The 23,698-nt window shown below is 54.0% G+C and overlaps 2 protein-coding genes across 4 annotated transcripts in view; both read right to left on the reverse strand.

The window, feature by feature from the left end:
- The window catches only part of Nup214 (nucleoporin 214), an 86,425-nt gene extending 84,024 nt beyond the window's left edge, over positions 1–2,401 (reverse strand). For 2 of the 3 annotated variants that reach the window (XM_076845236.2, XM_076845235.2), the window contains exons 1-2: positions 2,275–2,401; positions 217–412 (exon numbers count right to left, since the gene is read on the reverse strand). In XM_076845236.2, coding sequence (XP_076701351.2) covers positions 217–412; positions 2,275–2,319 — 241 coding nt within the window. In that variant the 5' untranslated portion in view covers positions 2,320–2,401. Of the gene's footprint in view, positions 1–216; positions 413–1,881; positions 1,903–2,274 lie in introns of those variants that run through there. The other variant, XM_076845237.2, reaches the window with a different exon arrangement.
- A 2,168-nt stretch (positions 2,402–4,569) lies between these two features.
- Aif1l (allograft inflammatory factor 1 like) lies at positions 4,570–21,554 on the reverse strand. Its single transcript, XM_076843074.2, has 6 exons — positions 21,401–21,554; positions 21,201–21,262; positions 12,359–12,425; positions 9,845–9,886; positions 8,315–8,477; positions 4,570–7,248 (listed from the first exon to the last, which is right to left on the reverse strand). Exons 1-6 carry the CDS (start codon positions 21,429–21,431, stop codon positions 7,161–7,163), a joined length of 453 nt encoding a protein of 150 aa, XP_076699189.1. The 5' UTR covers positions 21,432–21,554; the 3' UTR covers positions 4,570–7,160.
- Between the last annotated feature and the right edge of the window lie 2,144 nt (positions 21,555–23,698).

Genomic DNA, 23,698 nt, shown 5'->3' on the forward strand with positions numbered 1-23,698 from the left:
AAGTTCTTTCCTCTGAGCTCCAAGGAAGGGCTCATTGAGACATACAAAGGACCAAAGAAAAGTTCCTACCTGGAACTTAGTCATCCTAGCAATCAATCTTAGATCCAAAAGCAGTTTTAATTTTAACATTAAGATAATTTCTTGGGGGAAAAAAAAAAACATACTAGTGAGCCACCATAGCTCTCTCTACTATGCAACAACAATCAGGGAATTTACCTATTTTATTGGGATCATCTCCAGGTTTGTTTTGAATAAGAAGGTTTTTAGTAGGAAAAACTTGCAGTCCACTGGCTCCCCCGGCAAAGACCAGACCATACTTGTTAGATATGGCAAGCAGACTTGAGCGTTCCTTGGGCAACTCCTCAGGGGAGTCAAAGATTCTCACTTTCTTCAGTGCTCTAAACTGAAAATCCTGAAGGATCAAAACAAAGTCAATTGGGGAAAAACAGGAATTGTCTGTTCTTATACTCCAGCAGACACAATTTCAGTATAACAAAAATATATTTAAAACCCCAAGATCAATGATCATATAAGTTGTCTTTAGACTCCCTCTGCATATGGTGGTGCCTGACATAGCAATCATTAATATTTGTTGAATGAAATAAATGAAAAGAAAAATCCATGCAGCCTTCCTTGGTAAATCCAGCTCACATTGATCTAAAATTTACCTGAATTTCTAGTTGTATTTATTGTCTGAATCAAAGCTACACTTTATTATTTATAATCTTATCCTAGATTGTGGTGCTTCACTGCTTCTTGACACAGCATGGTGCTTGACAAATTACTACTAAATGTTGAAAGCATCACTCAACTTCGCTGTAAGTTTTAACTTCCAATGCAGTATTCAATAAATATATACTGAAATAATAACCATAGAGAGATGACCAAATGCTAAAAACCGGCTTACTTGTGTCAAATGCTTAAAATTTCACTAGACAAAAGGTCCACTAGAGACCTTTAAGCAAAAACTAAATGTTACATCATTTGTCCTAATTAGTTATACATGATAGTATATGGAGTATAACTTCTCATTCTTCTGGTTGTACATGATGTCAAGTTACACTGGTCATGAAATCTTATGTGTATATAGGACAATAATGTCTGCTTCATTCTACTATCTTTCCTATTCCCATTTCCCTTCCCTTTCTTTCGTACTCGCTTGTCTAATCCAAAGTACTTGAATAAATAAAATTGATAAACCCTCAGCCACACTAATGAACAGAAAGAGAAAACTCAATCTACAAGGACATCTTAAAAGTACTGTGTGCAAACAGTGCACCACTGCAGCTCCAGCTGTAAGGACATCTAAAACACAAGTGTAAACTCCTTAGGTTACAAGGGCAGGCATGGCTATACCCATTCACTTCTGCAGCATCATCTCACAACACTCTATTTCCCTTTTAAAACTTGGTCTTCACCAGGTGCAGTGGTGCACATCTGTAACTTCAGTGGCTCAGGAGACTGGGGCAGGAGGACCTCAGCAACTTAGTGAGACCCTGCCTCAAAATAAAAAGGCTGTGAGTATAGCTCAGGGGGGCAGTATCCCTGGGTTCAGGCCCTGGTACAAAAAAAAAACAAAACAAAAAACTGAGTCTTCTCCTTTGCCATAGCTACTGCCAACCTCACCCTCACCCCTACCTACTTTCAGTTTTCATTTCCTTCAACAGTCATGCTCTTTAGTACCCTGGAGCTTTTATTCATGAATGACCTGGAAATCTTCCCTAACCTCTGTTCCTGCCTGATTCTCCCAGTCTTCCATGAATTCATTTGTTTTCAAAGGTAATGTTCTCCTCTCTCACTCTCTCAGGAAAAAAAAAAAAAAAAAAGTGTTCCCGTCCGATTAACTGAGGTCTGCAGGGCGGACGGTCTTCCCTGTTCTACCTTAGGTAAGCCTGGCCCGCCTTCCAGAAGTGAGAGTGAGAAGGCGGGTCTTGGAGGAGCACGGCTCTCAGTCCCCTGATCGCATGTGACCCGGCAAACTGCTCTCCGGCCTCGGTCTGCTGCTCTGTTAGCGACTCCTCTGCAGGTGCTGGAAAGGGCACCACAGTGCCTGGCACACGACCAACAGCAGTCACCACCACGCTCCTGCGTCCACCACCCGAAAGCGGCTAGGACGGCACAAGGGGCGACCCAGGCCAAGAGGGACGGGAAGCTGCGGCGGGCTGGCCGGCGGGACCTGGAATCGCGGTCCACTGTTCAAGAGGGCGCCGGAGGCGGGGCTCCACGGCAACGCCGGGACCCAGGAGGGGAGGGAGGCCCCGACCAGTCTCTGACCTTCATCTCCCGCTCGGGGATCATGACATCCATCTCGTCTCCCATCGCGCCGCCCTGTTCGTAGAAGCAGCCGCCGCCGCCGTCCGCGGCCTTGCGCTCGGAGCCCAGGCCGCTCCGAAGCCAACTTCCTTCCCTCAGCGCCAGAGGCGCGCGGCGGAAAGCGAACTTCCGGCGCGCGTTGGTGACGTCAGTGGTGGATTCCAGGGAAGCCGCGCGCTCTCCGCCTGGGCCCTCATTGGCCAACGGGAGCCGACAAGGGGCGTGGCCGTGACCCCGCGCGCCTGCGCCCTGGACCTCTCCCTGCCCCGCCTGCGCAGCCTGCACCGGCTCATTTCATTCATTGGCGGCTCGTTCCTCTGCGGTACAAACTTATTCCCTGGAAACCTTATAGTAACCCTTACGTGCGGGTGGCTGCTCTCCGGCCTCGGTCTAGCTTCCGATGCAGAGTTAGGAACTTTATAGATATTTCCAGGGGACAGCTTTTGAGGGCTTGGGCTTTGAAGGAAGGAAACAGATAAGTTCAAAGTGAGTAGACTAGGGCCTCCCCACAGGTGACCTTATCTGTCTAATGACAAAAGCCAAAAATGGGGAGGGTAAAGGACACCGAAGACCAGCTTTGTTTATTCCTGTCAAGGTAATCATTTCCAGAGTAAAAGCCATATCCACTTCTGGTCACTAAAGAATTTGTGCTGAGTTTTGCAGAAAACACATTAGATGGCATGTTGTTTAACCTTCAAGGCCTTCTAGACACCTAGGGGTTTATTAACATTTTATTGATGAAATCAGGGAAGTTAAGAATTTTCTCCTGTGGCCCTCAGCCAGAGTTCAGATGGAATGGGCTGATAGAACAGTCCTACCTAGAAGAGATTTCTGTTGCAGAATTATAAATGTTCTAGGGCAGAGGTTCTTAACTTGCAAGTTAATGTCCCTGGGGGAGCAGGGACATTCTGCTGAAAAACCAGCCTCTACCTTAGATCAAAGCCTGTCCAAGGAAGGGACATGACCTTTGAAGCCAGATTTAAAGTTAGGCAGTCAGTGTAGTTAGGTAAATCGGGTCTAATATAGAGTAAGATCTAAAATGGAGGCCATGCTGACAATGATTCCAGGAAATCGCAGGACAACTCATGGAATGTTAATGAAGTCCCCGGAAAGGCCCTAGGCCAAAGTCCACCCCAAAGAAATGGACAGCAGAAAAGACTTCTCCAGGAGGAAGAGAAGTCTTGGAACCCTGGGAACAGCCCCAACAGATTTGGAGATAGCCCATCCCAAGAAGTGATAATGAAGTCCTTCCTGCCCAGATTACCTGTGTCCCAACCCTTCCCCCTTACATTCCATCACCAAAACTATAAAAAGGGGAGACAACCGCACTTCCACGGATTCCACCTCTTGGGTCCCCTTCTTCCTCCGGGAGAAGTCTTTTCTGCTGTCCTTTAATAAACTTCTAATTTCTACCCTGACCTTGCCTCGGCGTGCTCTCTGGTGTTATTCTTCAACATTGGGGAAGCAAGGTCAACAGCGGTAACACCTTTGTCCTTGGAAAGACCCACAGAGCACTCCTAGGCACATTCCCACCCTGCTAAGTTGTTTATCTACAAATAACAGGAGAGATCTGCTGCACTAGGTGTCCCTGACTCAGTCAGGCTAGGTAAGGACCCATAGCAACCCCCTAGCAGCCACCAATCAGCATGATAGGGAAATACCTGGGATGCCAGATGACCCTCCCAGTAGTTTATGGTGTTGGGAAACCATGTAGTTCAGCACGAACACCCCTCTTGGCTTAAACCAATCAGTTCAAATGAATCCCCTTCTTGTAGTAACCAATCACCCCTACCCAACTTGTTCCCACCAGCAAATGTGCTAATCATGTTTTAGAGTTGTTATTTGATTTTCCTGCGGTGTGTGATGATTTGCTAAGAAATGCTATGATGTATGTGGGGGTCCCTGCCTTCTGCAAAGAATGTATAAAACTGCTGCAAACCCTGGGCTCAGGGCCTCTCAGCGTCACCAGTTGCTATGTGCGCGCAGAGGACCGAGCTAGCTCGCAATAAACACCTCTTTGCTGCTTACATCGATCTTGGGTCTCTGGTGGTCTTTTGGGGGTCCCAAATTCAAGCATAACACTGCCACTCTCTGTTTGGTTAGGCTCCATGTATGCATGATAAGTTAAAAAATATATTCTATGTTATGTATAACTAAAAGGAAAAAATAAAAAACTTAAAAATCTGCTGCTGTATAAGCTAGTTCTGTGTTTGCTGACCCTCATCCATCCCCAAGATACACCAAGAAAGCCACTGGTCAATTTGTCTGTTTTATTTCCAGTCTGTACAGGTGATATATCCCCCACACGTACTTATACACACACATACATACACACAGCTTCATTCACCTGAACTTGTCTGACAAACTCCTTTTGAGTCATAGGGACAAAGCCATACTTAGCAGTCCCTGTGTTGCTGGTTACATTAGTTAAATTTGGTCTTTTTCAGAAAGAAGACAGTTAAAAGTCCCAAGAAGCTGAGCCCTTAGTCAGAGAAGAGTCTTGGTGCCAACAGCCACAACCTGAAATACACACAGACCCCCTTCCCAGGGAGCAGTCTTAAGACCCTCTCTCCCAAAGGGTTGAGTTCCAGGAAGTGACTGATGGGACTTCCCCCCACGTGCATGCAGAGAACCCCTCTTCCCTGCATTTCCAGATTCTAGAGGTGCACCCTTTCCTCTCCTCCCTTGAGGCTTCTGTAATCTCAGGAACCCACTGGAATAAACCTAGTTGGTTCTGTCTTCCTCTCAGAGAGGAACAGTCACACTAAATAGATGGGGAGTCAAGGAAGGCTTGCTCTTCCCCAAAGGTCCCAGACTGCCCCAGAGAGAGGAGGAATGGGAGGGGTCAGGCAGTGGCTAATCTAATACCTCAGGAGAGGAAAAGGCAGGGTGGGGGTGGGGTAGGATCATATATTTACAGGGAGGAATGTTGCTGGGGTTTAAACTTCAACTAGTCCTGTGTATTTGAAGCAGCTCCTTAGGCTGAAGATCAGCCACTCATAGCCAAATTTTGCTCCTAAACTGGTTGAGACCAGAGGACTAACTCTCCTGGCCAAGTCTTCCTACCCTGCCTGCTCTACTTCCTCAGGGTGCTGTAGGGGTAGCACCCTGGGCCCTTGATTATGGGCCTGTAAGGAGCCACAACCCCCAATCCTTTCCACCTTCCAATCCTTAGGTTTGCAAAGGTTTCTCCAAGACTCTTGCCCATGCTTGGGCCAAGCTAGACACCTCAGGACTGCTGGGCAGTCACCCTCTTCCTAACATTCATCTCACTGTCATTGTCTGGGTTGGAGTTCCCCCTGGACTCTACATTCCATGAGTCTGTGCATTTATTGTGGGTTCTGAACTCCTAGCCTATAGCAAGTGTTTCATAAATATGTTTAGTGAGTGCATCTAAGTCCTGAGTGCACAGGGAAAAGGAACCCAGAACACATGGGGCCAAGTTTGAGGACTTCCTGCATGAGTTCTGAGAAGCAGGTCTCTGAGACTGGGCCAGGCAGCTGCAGGGCAGGCAGAACTGCGGAGACAGACCTGCTGGATAGGTAAGACCCAACGCCGGCTCAGAGGCCCTGGGGAGTGCAAGTCCTGGCCCAGGGCCTTCAGAGCCAGTGAAGCCTTCCCCAAGTACTGACCTAGGAGATTGCCCCTTCCCACCCCTTCCCTGTTTTCAACAGTGAATAAGGCAGCCCAAGGCAGAGGTGAAGTGTGGACAGGGGTACCTGACCACCTGGACTCTGGTCCAGGCTCTTCCACCCCAGATTAACCCCCTGACTTTTGGCAAGGCACTTAACCCCTGTGGGCCCCCACAGAGAGGACTGGCCTACAGGGTGGATCAGGGCCCTAAAATCCCATGAGTCTGTAAGAAAGGACCCAGGTGCCTCAATCCCAAGCTCAAGGTTTTGAGCAAATTGGAAAGGAAGCATGAGTTAGACAGTGGACACAGCACGTGTCAGGTCCAAGTGGGAGGACTTAAAGCTTGTAGCAGGTGCTCGATAAATATCTGCTGAATGCATGAACACATGGCATGAGGAAGGCGAGTGCAGAAGCAGTTGGGTCAAGCAGGCTTCCATTAGAAAGGCCCCCTCTTGGGCCTCAGCTCCTGGCTCACAGTGGTGCTTTTCTCCAGGGGCACTGACTCCTCATCCTCCCTTCCTGGTGCCCTCAGTACCCTCCCCCAAACCCCTGGCCTCACCTCTGCCTCTGGAGCCTTCTACTGCCCTAGCAAGGGTCAGTGGGGCTGCACCATCTCTCTGAGCTGCCTGTAAAGATGTGGCCAGGAAGCAAGGCTACAGGGCTCCTTCTGGTCCCTTTTTAAGGGACTCAAATTGCCAAGCTCCTTTCCTCCCCACCTCCGTCATGTCCCTAAGGATGAGCAGAAACATGGACCAGGGCGGAGGTCAGCTGGGGCCACATGCTGGACCACCAGGAGCTCTGGAGGCATGGAGCTGTCCAAGAAAGGCCAAAGGAGGTCCTGCAGCCTTGTTCCTACCCAGGGTCTCCCTCACCAGGGCCAGGTCTGGAGCCTGAACTCAGCTCAGACACATTCTGGAAGGATGGACGGCTTCATCTCCAAGAGTGGGGGACACAGGCTTCCGGCTGCCTGCCCTGTTTTTGGTTTGTTGTCAGCCCTTCTGCAGGACATGGGCAGGTGGGAAAAGGGAGGGATGGGGCCCAAGGCTAAGGACTCCCGACCCAGAACCCCTTTAAGGCAGATAATCTGTGCTTTACAAAGAGATGATGAAACAAACACACCACAACGAACAAGCAAACGCACAAGACAGCTCACAGGGATCGGGAAGGGCAGCGCGACAGGAGGGGAGAAGAGCAAGGCGGGAGGCAGGGGGTCCTCAGGGCAGGCTGGCGATGTCTCTCTCTGGAGGGGGCCCCACTGGCTTGGGGCTGCTCTCATTGGCTTTTCCTTCAAACATCATGACTCTGGTTTGGAGACGGAGGAAAGAATGAAAAAAACAAAACAAGAGAATTAGGATCCCTTTCCTCATCCAGAAAGGTCTCCCCAGCCTTCATGTCTGCAGAGTGCCCCCCAAATCTGTCCTCTGGGGGATCCTTATGAAAGCCCATACTGGCAGCTGCTGGGCTCACAGCGGTAACGTGACTCCCCTGCCACACAGGCGGCCCACGTGGAGGCAGGGTGAGGCTCCAGCCTTCAGACTTCTAGGCCAAGCGCCCTCCCCTGTCCTTGCTGTCTGAGCAAACTGGGGTCTTCAAAAGCCTAACCAAGCATGGGGAAGGGGTTCCAAATGGAACTTCTGAGGGGAACAGCCTGGATTTGAATACCAGCCTGCTGCTTCTCAGCTGAGCGACTTGAGCTAGGCCCTCAGCCTCTCTGGTCCTCAGGGACTGAACCAGGGGGTCGTGAACTGACTATTGAGCCTCCTCGGTCTTTGGTGAACTCCTTCATAAAATGAGACAGGTATAGTGGACTTTAGTACTTTAGAAAAAAATGAATCTTACGTCATAAAAGCCAAGTAGGGTTCCTTTTCAGCTGTGACAAATGACAAGAAGACTCCAGGGAATTTCCCTAATACTCTTCAGTGGGGAAGAACCTTCAGGGCATGAGTTCAGCCACCCTGTTAGCGGCTGGCCATGAGCAGGCGCTAGGCTGAAACCCTGTGTCGTCCCACTAGCCCGAAGGACAGTATGTTGAGGAAGATGCACATCATCCCATTTCACAGATGGAGAAGCTGGGGCTCACTGACTAAGGTAACTCAATCAGGGTCATTCGGGTCACAAGTAAGAGCACCAGGATTCAAACTCTGCCTCTTTTTAGAACTGATTTCAATTCTGTTTTATGCTCACAACAACCCTCCTGGCGGCAGTAGAGTTGATTTATAAATGAGGAATCTGAGCCCAGGAAGTGCTGACAGACTCATCGCCAGTGTCAGCCGTTTGACAGGCAGGGATATGAGGCTCAGAAAAATCAAGTGCCCAGCACTGGCCAGGGAATGGCTGTGCCTTCAGAGGCCCACAGGGAGGTACTCACAGCTTGAGGACAGCGGACCGTTTCCCCAGCATCATATTCACAAAGTCTCGGTAGGAGATGGTGTCACTGACTCCGCCTGTCACCTCCGAGATCATCTTCTTCATCTCCAGGTGGGTCTTGGGGACCCCAAGCTTCTCCATCATCCTCTTTAAAGACATCAGGTCTGCCGGAGGAAAAGCAGGTCCACTCAGTGCAGACAGGCGGCTGAGGCTGAGCTCAGAAGCCAGGAAGGCTCCCCTCCTGCACCCCAGATGCTTGGCGGGAGATCTGCTCCCTGCATCAGCAGCCGCGAGTATTCCTCCTCGATGGGGGACAGGCCCACCACGGGCCCAGTGCTACAAACCTGGGCTTTTGGAGTCGGACTCCAGGAGGGACAGAGCTCTGCCATCCTTGGCTGTGGGACCGGGGCAGACCATTTAGCTTGAACCCTGCTTCATCAGCGGCAGAATGGGTTGCTGGGGTCATTCAGAGGCATGATGCCTGGAAAGCTCTGGCTCAGACCAGGCACTCAGTAATGGAGCCATTGAACTTCACACTATTATAGTGATCTCTGCCGTCCCCTGTGGTTAGAGTGAGCCCCGGTGCCCGCCCTCCTGCTACCCAGAGAGTTACTGCCTGGTGGGAGTGGGGAGGTCAGGGAGTGGGCCTGGGCCCAGGCATTCAAAGTCAGCCTCCTGGGCACAGCTTTGTCAGGTGACTAATTGCCACCTGCCCCTCCCACCACGCTGTCCTCAAGTCCACCTCAGCTGGAAGGGGGAGAGAGCCAAAAATATCCCTCAGAGCAGGAAAAGCAACAAAAGAACAAAATTCAAGAAAAACAAGGGAGGCAACAAAAAGTTACTACACCCCAAGGGGCCACCACCAAGATCTGAGGCAACTTCCGCAGGATTGTTCTGCAGTGGACAATGGATAAGTGAAAGAGGGCGGGAGTAGAGCTGGGCAGGGGCTGAATTAAGGGCCGGGAGCTCTGTGGTAAGGCAGGGCAGGCAGGAAGGTGCCAGACTGTCCGGGGCCCTTCAGAGCCAGGCAGTTCCTACAGCACACAGCAACGGGGCTGCCCCAGATGCCCATCAGAGTGGAAACTGGCAAGACCTTTCCGGAGGGAAGCGTGGCAGATACTTCAGAAGGCTCATGTGTGAGATTTACTCTGAAGAAATAACCAGCAAATGGACCAAGATTCATGTACAAAGATGCTCTTCACAGGATCACCATGGTCGAAATTGGAAATCATCTGAATCGTCAATACTGGGGTATTGGCAAAATAAATGAGTCCATTCCTGTGATGGAATATCATGTAGCTATGAGGCAGAAGAACCTATTCAGAACCAAAGGCTGGGCTCTGGGCCCACCCCTCAACCACTGGGGGCCCCAACCAAGTCCTTTCACCTCTAAGTCTTGGTTTCTGCTCCTGTGAAATGGGGGTGATTGAACCAGCCTGACCCTGTTGGACTGTGGCCGGTGAGGCCGGAGCTTTGGATCCCAGGCCTCCACCCACCCTGCGCCCCTGCCCCCGGCCTCCAGGCCACTCACCAATCTCGCCTTCGTTGTTGAGGTCGAACTCCATGTATTTTTCTGAAAACGAGAAGCAACACCTGGCATGAGCCTGGAAGCAGCATCTCTCCCTGTGGGGTCCAGGGCCCCTGGAGGGGGCTGACTGGGTCCTGGAAAGCCCTCATTGCCCTCCTCAGCCATGGAATCCTGTGGCCTCAGCCATGGTCTCTTCTGAACATAGCTCTGCCTGCATCACCCCCACCAGCACCTGGGAGGGAAGACAGCAGGGGGCCACTCTGACCCTGGTACTAAGAAGGCAGCTGCTTCCTCCTGGGTCCCCATGGGCCATCTGCATCTGAATCTGCTGCCAAGTGATTGGAACAGATTCTCTGTCCTGGAGACTCAAGTCCAAGGGTTAGGGCAAAGGCAGGAAGGGTGTTTCAGAGTGTCCCAGTGACCCAGAGATCCCGGGGTTCCGAAACCAACAGAAACGCCCTTGGGCGTGCAATAGCTCATAGTGGCACCTATGGTCCATGGTGGTCCGCAGACACTCCCTACAGACCTCACCTACAGACTCTGAATTAAAATTCCTGGGTCAAGGAGTCCTGGAACTCCAACAGCAGGGTGGACGAGGCAAGGTGATGAGCTTGGCGTCTGCTGACAGGACAGCATGTCCGTAAACCACGTGGCCTTGCATGGTCACCCTGCTTCAGCAGGAAAAGCTGCTACCTTCTGGGTGGCCTGCCAGCACCCACCCCTCCACCCCAGCCCATGGCTTCCTGGCTCCCACCCACTCCCACCTGTTCTCCCAGGTAGTCCCAGGCCCATTCCTCATGTCTTTGGGGTCCCCCACCCCTGTTTCTGAATAGGTCCCTCCATCACCACTGAACACTCCTGTCCCTCCTCAGGGTACATTTTTCTCCAAAGTGCCTAGCGTGGCCTGCTCCCCACCCTGCCCCACCATCCCATGGCACGGCAGTGTTCCCAGGCCTGCAGTGGGCCTGTGCCATAGTGAGCGCCCACATGGACAGCAAATAAGTGAATGATTCAAAGACCTTTCCAACATGACTTCCTGTGGTCCCAGTCCTGCCCAACAGACCCAATCCTACATCTCAAGGAAGACAAGTAGACAGGACGTTAGACCCTGGGACCCTGTCTCTCCTCCCAGCAGACCTGCTGATGTCCAGAGAGGAGGGAATCGGCTGCCTGGGGCACAGGGGATCTTTTTCCTGTTTCTCTTCCCCTGCTCTTCCCCACCATTCTGGTGATTGAACCCCTTTTTATTTTTCATTTGAGCCAGGGTCTTGCTAAGTTGCTGAAGGCCTTGCTGAGTGGCTGAGGCTGGCCCAGAATTTGCAATGCTCCTGCCTCAGCCTCCAGAGTCACTGGAATTCCAGGTGTGCGCCACCAGGCCTTACTGTAAAAGGCATCATAGCAGGGGCTGGGGTGGTGGCTCAGCGGTAGAGCGCTTGCCTAGCACGTGCGAGGCCCTAGTTTCGATCCACCACATAAAAATAAATCAAATAAAGATAGTGTGTCCAACTACAACTAAAAAAATTAAAATTAAAACATTAAAAAAAAAAAAAGCTGACTCTGCCATAGTGAGCCTGGGACTGCCTGCCCAGGACACCACTCCATCTCCTCCTGAGCCTGAGTGTCTTTGTTTTTTAAATTAACGACTGCACCAACTCCCTCCTAGGGGATGGAGTGATTTGGGGAGCTCACCATGCAGGCTGCTAGGGAACAGGCACCTGGCGGCTATTATGCATATCATTAGCCATCCAAGTCCTGCTGCAGAACAACTGAGCTAAGAGATTCGATTCGAGGCACACTTGGCAGGTCCTCTGCTTGGAGCAGGGGGGATGCTCACAATGCAGATGCTTGGGAGGGGGCTGCGTCCTCTGGGATTTTTACCAAGTGTCCTCTGTAGAGTCCAGGGCTCCAGTGCCCCAAGCGCTTCCCTGGGGCGAGAAAGGTGGGTCTGCCTGGCTCCTCGTATGCCAGCTCCTCTCCTTTCCAACCGCGGGCTGGGAACCAAGCACCAGGGCCCCGAACAGAGGGACCTTTATGCTGCCCCTCTCCCCACGCGGGCTCCCAGGGCCTGTTTTCTTTTCATCCCGTGCTGCTGGGATTCAATGGGCAGAAACTCTGCCCCCCTGCCCCACTGTGGTGACACAAATGTCCATTCTCCACAGGGGCTCCTGAGACGCTCCACTGCTGAGGGGGAGAGGCAAGGACGGCTCACAAAGAGCGGATTGTGTGCTGGGCCCCGGGAGCGAGCGGGGCTGGACAGGGCGGGCAGGAGCCAACCTGAGTCCTGCTGGGCGGCCCGGAAAGAGGGGCAGGGCCTGCAGGCAAGGGGCCCATGGTGGCAGGGAGATGGGCCTGCTTCAATCCTCAGGGGACCCCTGCCTCAAAGCCTGCCAGGAAGAGGAACATTCTGGATGAACCGGTCATAGGCCAGTCCTGTGAGGTTAAGGAGTCCCGTGTGCCAGGGGCCGAAGGGCCAGCCCAGCTCTCCCCAGAATGACAGGGCAGCCAGCCCTAGCTCACCTTTGAAGGCCGAGAGCTTTTCTGGCAGGTTCTCTTCATCACTGTACTTCTGGTCACAGAGGAACTCCTACCGAGGCAAGAACAGAGCTGAGCAAGGGTTTGGGGACAGAAGTTGCTGGCACATGGCCCCAGAGCCTGGCTGCCTTCCCTCCTGCTGGGCGGCCAGGCATGACCAGGCAGGGCTCACCCTGTTGGCCCTGGTTTCCTATCAACCCCCAGAGGCGAATCCCCACATTCTACCCTGGGGTGGAAGTTTGCTCAGCAGCTTGGGGAGGTGCCTGGAGGGTCTGCTCTATGAAACTGCACAGCTTTGGCAGGGGGCCTGTGCCACGGACCCCTGCCCAGTCCCTGACTCCAGGATCCAAGAAGCCCAGTGCCCCAGCCATGCGCCTGGGTCCATCCCTGATTCCATAGATATGGGATCCCAGCAATCAACTGCCCCTGCACCTCTCTTGCCTTAGCCACCAGCTGGGGGTAATCAGAGACTTCTGCTGGGTCTATGTGATTCTCCTATCAATCAGCGTATCACATTAGTATCTTCCCTGGCCAGAAAATGACTGCCACAGCTCTGGAGTCCATTCCCCTCTCACCTGCTTTGTCATCTGTTAAACAGGGGTTTTAATCTCTAGCCTGCTGCCCCTCAGATGCTGGGAGAGGCTCAAATCAGCGAGAAGTGGCGAGAACCTGCATCACTACAAGGCAGTCCGGGTTCTGATCACTAGAGGGAAACGGCACGGCTGCATTCACCTCCCTGGGCACCTGCGCCTCCCTAGGGACCACTCCTGGGAGAAGGACACCAACATTCAGTAAGAGCAGGTTTGATTGTGAGTGTGAGGCAGAATATGGCCTCTCTGCGGCTCCTCCACCTCAGCTCAGGGCCCTTCGAGGGGAGAAACCCACCCAGCACATGGCTCCCTCCGGGGGTTGTGGGAGGCCCAGCTCACTACACTACCCTGCCTTCCCTTCACTTTATCAAGAACTGGAACTTTGTTGGGAGGAGGCCCAAGAACACAGGCAGGCCCAGCATCCGGGAGCCGCTGCAGGCCTCTCGGCTCCCATGCTCTGGCTGACAATCCTGCTCCAGCCCCAGCCCCAGCCCATAGGTACCAACCACCCCAGGATCTGGGTCTACCTGGCCCCCCTGCAGGCTGTGGGCTCAGGAGAGAGACACAGTTCCTGTCTTAGAGACAAATCCTGCACACGGACAGACCAGAACAACAAGGCAGCAGCACAGAGCAAGGCCAGAGCAAGCACAAACTGCAGAAGCAGCTAAGAATGGCTTCTGTTCACTGGCCCCCCAGGGGCCAGGCTCTCAGCAGGCAGAGCCGCTGGGGACGTGGACATGGATGATCACCTTTACACCAAGAGAGAGCTTGCTCCTCAGCACAGGGCACCATCTGACACACTGTTTAATTTGAGAACCCCCTTCCTGCCCTCCACCACTAGTAAGGGACCTAACCACCCTGGCCTCTTTTCTGTGCCTCCTGTGTGCCAAGCTCACTCTCAACTCAGGACCTTTGCCCCCCACATCTACGCATGATTCTCTCCATCACCTCTTTCAAGACTTTGGCTGATATCACCTCTATGAGGCCATCGCCCCCACCCCCCATTTATGCTGTCCACTGCAGACTGTCCCTGCTTCTTCTAATCCACCTCGCTGTGCTCGACGTGGGATGAGCTTCCCCTGGCACGGTTTCCACTGGCATTGCTTGGTATGGCTACTGACCACTGTGTCCCCTGCTAGGACGCAGGATCCACATATAGATGCTCAATAAACATTTCCAGGATGAGCAAACGAATTGGGACTCAGAGAAGATAAATAACCTGTGCTGCACAGCAAGGGACCAGGCTGGAATAAACTCCACAGGGGGTGCTGCCTGGGCTCCAGCCTGTGCACAGCCAAGGATCGGAAGCCTTCCAGAAAGTGGACACTGGCAGGAGGCAGGTCTTCAGCCTCAGGTCCCAGGAGGACATGCTTCTTGTACTGGGATTGCCGGGTGCCCAGCACTCAGCAATGCCCAGCATAGAGCAGGCACTCGATAGCATCTGCTGAAGGATGGCAAAGATGCCATTGGCCCACAGTTACTTCCTCCCCTCTCCCCCCTGAAACCACCAGACTGTTTTGCAAAAGTGTGTGCATGTGTGACAGAGGTGGGAAGGGACTCAGGGAACAGTCTCATGTCTTTCCTCACAGCCAACAATGACAAATGCTAGGACCACAAAGTGGCCAGGGCGGGGGAGGCAGCTGACCAGTTCATGAGTGGGTGGGCAGCCTTCCGACCCGAGTATAGGGCAGCTGTGCCCTGGCAGGGGGTGGGGGAGGCAGGCTGGGGGCAGGACACAGCTCCCACCCGCTCCAGACTTGGAGTTCCTGCTCACACTCAGCCCAGCTTCTCCCTGCAGCTACCCTCCCTCCACATCCCTGCTTGGCCTTGGGCACAGCCCTGCCCAGGGAGCAGGCGCCCTCTCTGTTCAGGACCCACCTTGGCCGCTCTGACCTGGGCCTATGGGCAGAGGAGAGACTGAAGTCACCCCAGATATTTGGAAGAAAAGCAAAAAATCATAAAAAAGGCAGGCTTAGAGCCAGAAAGCCCGAGTCGGAATCCACTTGGTAGTTTTGTGGAAATCACTTCATTTATCTATGTCTTAGTTTCCCTGTCTAAGGAATTTAAAAAAGCTCATATCTAAGGCTGGGGTTGTGCTCAGTGGTAGAGCGCTCGTCTAGCATGCATGAGGCACTGGGTTTGATCCTCAGCAGCACATAAATGTAAAATAAAGATATTGTGTCCACTTAAAACTAAAAAAAAAAAAAAAAAAAAAAAAAAAAAAGCTCATATCTATCATCCAGGCCTTTCCCAAGAACTACAGCATGCAGGTTAAGTATGTGTAAAGTGCTAGATTCAACACTTGGCACTTAAGACATGCTAAATAACTGTTAGGGCCTTATTATTACTGATTTCTAACATTTCTGTCTGGACAAGGAGGTTGCCCTCCCCACAGCCCACCGTTAGTCATCAGACCGCTGTTCCCTGGATTAGGCTGGTTGTGAGTTCTCGCTCCCCCTGTCTACGCACCCATCTGACAGATGGAACAGCAGAGGTTCAGCGAGGTAGCTCAACTTGTTCAAGAGGACACAGGGTCTGTCTCATTCCACTGTCCCCGCTTCAAATAAGGAGAAGGGAGCCTGGCCACAGGTTTCTAGGCAAAGCCAATCCTGCGGGCAGCTTTACTCAGGACAGCTGCAGTCGGTTATTCCGGAGGGCACAGCCTTTAGCAGTGCTATGCCAGTCTCCTCCCAACTCCTCCCCGCATCCAAACTACGGAAATGCAAGCAGGTGGGAGCATGAGGGGGCCGCACAGGAAGCAATAAGCCCACCTGTCAGTGCTCAAGGGCCAGCGTGCCCCACAGGTGCAAACAGGAAGGCAGCAGAGAGTGAAAACATCTGCCCAGCACTGACCCCAGAGGGCCTCCTCAGAGCACCCTGTTGCATTCCTTGTTCAACAGATGGGGACAGCAAGCTCCAGAAAGGAGGCGGTCTTGCCTAAAGTCACAATGCCGGGAAGCCCCATGTAGATAAACTCTGGGCACAGGATGTGTGGGCAGAGGGATGGGGGGGTTGAATCAGGTTGCCCGGGTGCCAATCCCGGCTCCAGCATTTAGTAGTTCTGTGACCCTGGGCAACTTGCTTTACCACTCTGGGCCTCAGTGTCTTCACCTGCAGTGCAGACACAATGAAGGACTCCTCATGAGCTGCTGCAAGGATTAAGTGAGCTCTCTGCATTGGAAGAGCCCGGTCCCAACACTTAGGAAGAGCCGGCCATGTCTACCGTGCATTGGGATCATCCAAATTCAAGCCGTCCCAAGAGACCAGTCACACAGAGAAAGCACCCACCCACTGCTCTCTCTGCCTGGACATGCCCGGAAGTCCTTCTGACATTCTGTCATGGAGGGCAGGCTTCACTTCATCCTCAGGCTCCTGACTGACCTGCCAGTGCCAGCCATCCACAGGGGACAGAGTGCTGGCTTCCATTGCAGCCCCAGAGAACAGTCCCTCAGTCTTATGGGCTCCCTGCTGCCTGCTCAGTCATCCACAGTCTCTGATGCCCATGGGTCACCCCACCTACCCCAGAGCCCTGTCCAGGTGCTCAAGCCCAGGATGGGCCAATTCCAAAACCACTGGAGGCTGGTGGCCCCTGCTCGCCTTGGAACCCTGCCACCTGCCCACAGCTCCCTGACTTAACCCCCTTCTGGGGCTGGTACCTCTAGCACCTTCTCGCAGACCCTTGCTCCCGGCCCTCCAGGCCTGTCTTTATGTATTAGCCGCAGCAGAATTTTAGGGTGGGCAGATACCACCATCTTGGAGGCCATCCAAGGGGCTGGCAGCTGACGCCCTGGGCAGGAACCACAAGGAGAGGCAGCCCCATTCCAAGGCCAGGAGGCCTCCAACGCAGTCCACAGGCTCTTAAAGGGCCAGGGCCAGGCCACAAATGCCCGCCCGGTCACCTGGCAAATAGCAGGAGCCTGTAATGTGCACCCACAAGGACAGCAGGCTCATATTCCACAGGGCTTGGGGCCTCATCCGGACACTGTGTCCTCGCCAATAGATGGGGAGCTCAAGAAAAACACCCTAGCAACCACATAAATGAAGCAAACCCTGCAGAAATTCCATCTCCAGCTGACTGTGACATGGCCACAGCGAGGTCACAACTGACCGGACCTGCCGGGGACACTAAATCCCCAGAGGCTCACGTGGCTACTTATCACCATCTCCCTTATAATATATTAAGGGAGAGCAAGAGAGAAGGGTACCCAGCAATGCCAACTGGGCACATTCACCTAGGCAGGGAGAGGGTGGTACAGGAAAAGAGACGCACCTGTGTATCTACCTGGGTCAGGTTTCAGAGGTCATATATGTCCCAGAGGGGCCAAGGGCACGTACACCCTGGGCAGAGATTCCCAGCCCGCCCTGCCAGCTCCCTTCCAGTGAAGATGGCACCACTGGACCTCTAAATGTGACAAGGGATGCTGAGTGCCCTCCATCTGACCCTGGAGGGCTGGGACTTCAGGATAGTAGCCAGAGATCCTTATCCACATAAACAAGAAGCCTGTGTCACCATCAGACTGCAGCCACCTGGTGGACAGGGGCCAGGGCATCTGGAGTCACACAGACCTGCCCCTGCCACTTCCTGGCTGGTGACCTTGGGCAGCTGACTTCATTGGGCTGAGTCTCTGAACCGCGAGTCATGGTGATCCTCACCCCGCGGGATGTTTCGAGATCCACTCTGACAGTGGATGGAGCGCTCTGCTGAAGGGGGTTCATGAGATGACACATGACAAGGCAGGCCAGGGACACAGCTCACACTGTAGTAGTAAAGGATCCTGGCTGCCCGCCGGCCAACTCGAGAGCAGCCCTACTGTCCTCTCGGCTCCTCCTGCTTCCCCCAGGCACAGGCCCACCCAGACCCACTGCTGGAGAAAGTTGCTGCCTTTGCCATCTAAGGCCGGGCCTTGCTGGCCTGGGGTCACCTACATTCCACCAGGAGACAGGGAATGCCAGCTATGTGGCAGGAGTAGGAGGTGCCCTCTGAGCCTGCCCCTCCAGCGGTACTAATGTGCACATGCACATGCGCACACAGGAGGGGGGGGGGACGCCCACAGAGGGGCCAGTCCAGAGTGGAGCCTGGGCCAAAGGTCTGGGTTCAAGCTGTGGCTGTTTCAACCCAGGCCATCTACTCAACCCCTCTCAGCCTTGTTTCCTGTAAAATGGGAAGAACAGCAGCCATCGTAGGGCAAAAGTGACGTTTGCTGAGATTGTGCCCACAGCATGCCTGGTACAGCACTGGCACCTTCCAGTTGCCCCGGAGACACTGGCAGAAACTAAAGTGAAACCAAATAAAGCAAAACTCGTATGGCCCCCGTCTCCCTATCCCCACCGGGACCTCTAGGCGCACACAGATCTTCTTCCACTTTGACTTTTAAAATCTCTTAGAATAAAAATTGCTAAGACTGGGTCTTCTAGAAGCTGCCCACACCAGGGAAGGAGAAAGGCCCCAAAGGAAACAAGTGTGTTGGCCCAGAGAGGCCCTTCAGAGCTGCCAGCCCAGGGGGGTTCTGCCCCAAGCAGCAGCCAACTGGTGCCCAAGCTGTTGGGGACAGCAGCAGGTCATGCAACCCCCAAGCAGTGAGCCATGACACCCTGACCTGCACGGTTTCCAGCTTCCACAGGGCCACTGGGCTCTGCTCCACCCACCCCCAGAATCCTCTCTAGCACAGTGAAACTGCACCCAGAGGAAGGCTGTCCAGGCTGCCGATTTGGTTCTCTCTAGAATATTCTACTCCAGGATCTTTCACTGAGGCCACAGTGTTGGGTGAATCAGACTCAGACCCTCAAGCAGAACGACTCTCAGTATCTGGTCATCTCCACTGATTTTATTTTATTTTACTTTTGGTACCAGGGATTAAACCCTGGGCACTTAGCCACTGAGCCACAGCCCTTTTTTATATTTTATTTAGAGACAGGCCTCACTGAGTTGCTTAGAGCCTCACTAAATTGCTGAGGCTGGCTTTGAACTTGCGATCCTCCAGCCTCAGCCTCCTGAGCCACTGGCGTCACTTGTCACTTACAGGTGATACCGGGCATCTCCACTGATTAATGCAGAGGCACTGGACGGGGCAGGGCCCACTGCTCCCACTGCAGCCGGGAGAAGCAGTCAGGATGGGCGGTTCAGTATCTCAGGAATATCCCAGGTTTCCACTCCCTAAACCCTGAGGCCCCAAACAGATGACAACAATCCAGACAGCTGTCTGACCTCCCACCCGCACTCTACACAGATTATCTCCCTGAAAAATCACAACCACCATTATCTTCTTGGCAAAGGAGACCCAGAGCGGTGAGGTGGCTTGCCCAAGGTCACGGGACCAGTGCTTGGTAACTTCCTCATGACTCTAAACTAGTGTGGCCACCTTGACCTGCTGTGGTCTGGAAACAGCTCAAGGTTCCAGTTGGATCCTGAAGCTTCCTTCTACTAGGAGCCCACACCCTGAGTTGCAGCCTGGACTCACATAATGGATCTTGGGACAGCATCTAGGCAGGGACAGGCACTAGACTGTGAGCCCTACTGCTGGCTCCTGTGTGTCCTGGAGTTAGCTGCCTGCCCTCTCTGGGCATTAAGGCCCTGAGATGGTTAGAACACAGCCCTTTCTTGCTCACTTTCTCCAGTCCCAGTGCTGTCCAAATCAGTCCCTGATAGCACAACCCTTCCTCTTTCTGAGCCAAACCGGTCCCTTTCCTGAAACAACCCCATCCCAGGCACCCTTACCTGCATCCACAGTATGGAGTGGGCACAGAAAGTCCCATGCACTCAGCTCCTTGGCCATCCAAATGCAGTCACCGAACCCCCATCCCCACCCCCACCCCTGCAGCTGCCTCTGGCTCAGGGTCCTGCTGCCTGTGGGTGGATCCAGCCAGCTCAGAACCCCGCCCAGCCAAGTGGCCCAGGGGGCTGTATGAGGTCAGGGTCCCAGGCTCCTGTCCAGAGGGTTAGAGTAGCCAAGACCCAGGTCAGCCTGGTGCAGAACAAGCTGGGAAGGAGCCCGGCAGGCCAGGACCCCTGAGCCTCAGCCTGATGTCCAGACCATCTTTCAGCTAAGATCCACATGGAACGAACCCTGAGGTGCCCAGAGCCCTCCAGAGAACCCCATAGCTCAGTGGAAGACAAGAGACAGGCCGCCTACTTCAAGGCCATCCAAGAAAAGCTAGGAGGAAATCAAGATCAAGATGCTGGCAAGAAGAAATCCTTCACCCAGCTCCAGCCCCTGAGCCCACCTCTCCACAGCCTCCACCGGGGCTCTGCTGACTCCACCAGCTTCCACCTAGGACCCTAAGCTGGGCTCAGGTGCTAGACACACCCGTGCCCAAAAGAGCCAGCATGAGGAATGCCAGGCTTGTTTCAGTGGGCACAACTCTGCCCTCAGTTAGGAAGCAGCCTGGGAGACGCCTTCCTCAGCAAATACCTCTAGTACCCTCCCGGGTGCCCAGTGCCAGTGCTGGCTCATGCAGGCTGCACACCTGCCCTCACTGAGTCCTCACAGTGACCCTGCCCCCAGGTGACAGGCCCTTGAAGACCGCCAAGCTGGTACGTGTCCGAGGCCAGGTCTTGCAGGACCCTGGAGTGCGCTGCTGTGGTGCCTCTGACCTTGACCAACCCAAGCAGTCCCTGACAACCTTTCCTCATCTCCTAGGATCCACACGATCATTAACCAAACTTATGTAGACTCCTGTTGTGTGCCTGGCAGCAGCTGGAAGGATTTCTTTACAGAAATTCACCAAAACCATCAAAATAAGCAAGTAGTCCCTGCAGTAACTTTTCCTACAAGTTGGAAAGAAGCTGTGTGTTAGGGCAGAGTGGTAAGAAGGAGGCCACAGGGAACCGCCAACATTTCACTGAACCAAGAGCCTATGTTGTGTGGTGGACAGCCTTGGTCTGGGAGTCCCTTCTGGCGCCAAAACCCTGCGCGGGTCCCTGGCGGGCTTGCAGGGAGCCCACATCCAGGCTGGCAGCAGCTCCTGGAAGGGCCCCACCGCCCTAGCGAGGGTAACAGCTTGCAACCCGAGACGCCAGGCCCCGAGCAGGGAGGTGGAGCGGACCTACCTGGAGTCGGAGGCGAAAGGGCTGGGGCCAGAGAGGCAACCGAGGGAAGCCCCGGGGAAGGGGAGGAAGAGGGTAAATTTTGCGGCGGACACTGCCTGGCTGAAGGCGGCACCGCTGGGCAGTGGGAACCGCCAGGGCCCCGAGGCGCACAGCTGGGGCGACCCGCGCGCTGCCCTGGGCCGCGGCTTACCCGGTTGATCTCCGCCAGCCTCCTCTCCTGCCGGGCTTTGAGCAAGCCAAACGCCTTTCCTCCTAGAAGAGACAAAGAAGCGGCCGGGTAGCGGGGCTCCCGGGCCACGCGTCCCCTCCCGCGCCGAGTTCCCGCGCGCCGCGCGCCCCGCGGTCTGCCCCGCGCGCACAGGTGGGGACGCTGGGGGACACGACGCCTACCTTGGAACCTGTTGCTGAGCGCGACCGACATGATGAGCGCCGCGCTCCCGCCGGCTCGGGGCTTGGCGGCCACCGCGGGGGACGAGGAGGAGAGACTGGCGCCTGGTCCGAGCTTCGGCGGCTTGTGGCGGCGGGAGCGAGGGGCGGAGGAACCGCGCGGCGGCCGGACACACCCCTCCCTCGGCCCGGGCCCCGCGTCCCCTCCCCTTCCCTCTCCTTATCCCCTCCCCTCCACTCCCCTGGTCCCCTCCCCTCTCTTCGTCCCCTCCCCTCTCTTCGTCCCCTCCCCTCCACTCCCGGGCCGCGGGCATCAAAGCGGCTATTATGCTGGCCGGGAAGCCCGCCGCCCGCCCCTCTGCTGAAGGACCGGGACAATGCAGTGCGCGGACCGCGCTCAACCTCTCCCTCCCCACCCCTGCCTGGACCTTGGCGGCGAGTCCACCTGGCGATCTGGGTACACACTTCGTGGGACCAGGACCCGAATGAGCATCAAGCGGGGTCGCGAGGCACGGATTACGCGCTCAGCCAATGAAGGCTGTCGCATTACTGAAGCTGTTTGCGCAGTAGTGCCACTGTGACACCAAGGCCCTTTAAGTCAATTGGATGAATTTGTGTCTTGTTAATAGAACTGTCTTAGGCTCCCACTGTGTGCCAGGCGCTTGGCATTGCACACCAGTCATTGCACTCTCAAAGTTCTGTGAAATAGGACCTGGCATGCCCATTTTACGGAAGAGCAGGGAAGCCCAAGCCTGGGATGGCAACCATAAAGTAGCCAAAAAACCCAGAGAGGAGGACTCAGGATGCAAGACCTGGGGGCTGGGGCTGGGGTGGTGGCTCAGTGGCAGAGCGCTCCCCTAGCATGCAGAGGCCCTGGGTCCAATCCTCAGCACTATATACATGTAAAATAAAGACCTTGTGTCCACCTAAAACTTAAAAGAACTGGGGACTTTGTAACTAGAGTGACCATGAAGTCTAGTGTCCAAACCAGATCAGTTTGAGAGTGGAAGGGCCAGTCCTAATCATTATGCTGGGGACACTGGCATGGACAGGCACTACCTACCTGGTCCAAGGAAGACTCCATCAGCACATGATTGGATCAGGGACTCTCCTTCCCCACAGTATTTGTCTCCACCAGAACACTTAGTATGGGGATCCTGGGGGCTGGGGTTGTGGCTCAGTGGTGGAGTCTCGCCTCACATATGTGAAGCCCTGGTTCGATCCTCGGCACCACATAAAAAAAAAAAAAAAAGAAAGAAAGGTGTCATGTCTATCTACAATTTAAAAAATAAGTAATCAAAAAGAATTGGGATCCTGGGACCATCTGATCATCTTTTTTTTTTCCTGACTGCCAGTGGAGAGAGTAATGGCCAGGCTGTCCCCAGAGTGGGGCTAGGCAGAATGGCATGTGGCCAAAGTCAGCTCAGTCATTCGAGGACCAGTCCTCAGCTCCCCAGCACGGCCAGCTCCAGTTTCTCCTGGTTACTCTCTGTCCTTTCACTCCTAGATTTTGGATTTGGACAACCTGTATAGCCAAGGTCAAGGGACCTGATCTGCCTGAGCCTCAATACTCTCTTCAGAGTGGGGAAAACAAGAGCATGTCACTAGGTGGGAGCTGTTAAAACTTTTTCTCGATGGTTTGAGCAGAGCATAAAAGCCTGGAGAGAAGCAGGACTTGGGAGTTATACCCTGGCAGATCAGAGACTGTCTACCCGGATGCCAAGTGGACTTTGAACAGGGTCTTCATAAATGCAGCTCCTGATCCAGGCTCAGAAAGCCTGGCACCCTGGCTAGTTGGGCTGGTTGACCTGACTCAGCCATCCAGTAGGGCAGAAGCCACCTCACTGCTCAGCTGCGTGGCTGCATTGCTAGCCAGATGTTCAGCAGCTGCCACATTCCACCCAGCAGTGAGCAGCCCCACCTCTGAGGCCAGAGAGTGACTCTGCACACATCAAGCATGATCAGTCACACAAGTCACAAGCTGTCAGGCCTGCAGTTCATCACCGTGGATGGAGAGGAAGCCTGTTCTCCACCCACCAGGATGCTGGGACTGGATTTTGTTGAGCCCACGCCATGTCAAGAGAGGCATCAGAAGGTCTGTCAACTGGGAAACTGTGGGTGTGGACCAGAGGGACTTCAGACCCTGTCCCAGAGGTCTTTGAAGAACTCCTATCTACTCAGCCTTGCTCACAACAGACTAAATTCCCAGTGGAGCAACCGCCTCCCTCCCAGCCTGGAAATGTACACTCCCAAGCTCAGCTTAATAGTGCTGACCACATTAACCTTTCCTTGATTTTAAGG

The sequence above is a fragment of the Callospermophilus lateralis genome, chromosome 2 (genome assembly GCF_048772815.1).
Source record: "Callospermophilus lateralis isolate mCalLat2 chromosome 2, mCalLat2.hap1, whole genome shotgun sequence".
Lineage (NCBI taxonomy): Eukaryota > Metazoa > Chordata > Mammalia > Rodentia > Sciuridae > Callospermophilus > Callospermophilus lateralis.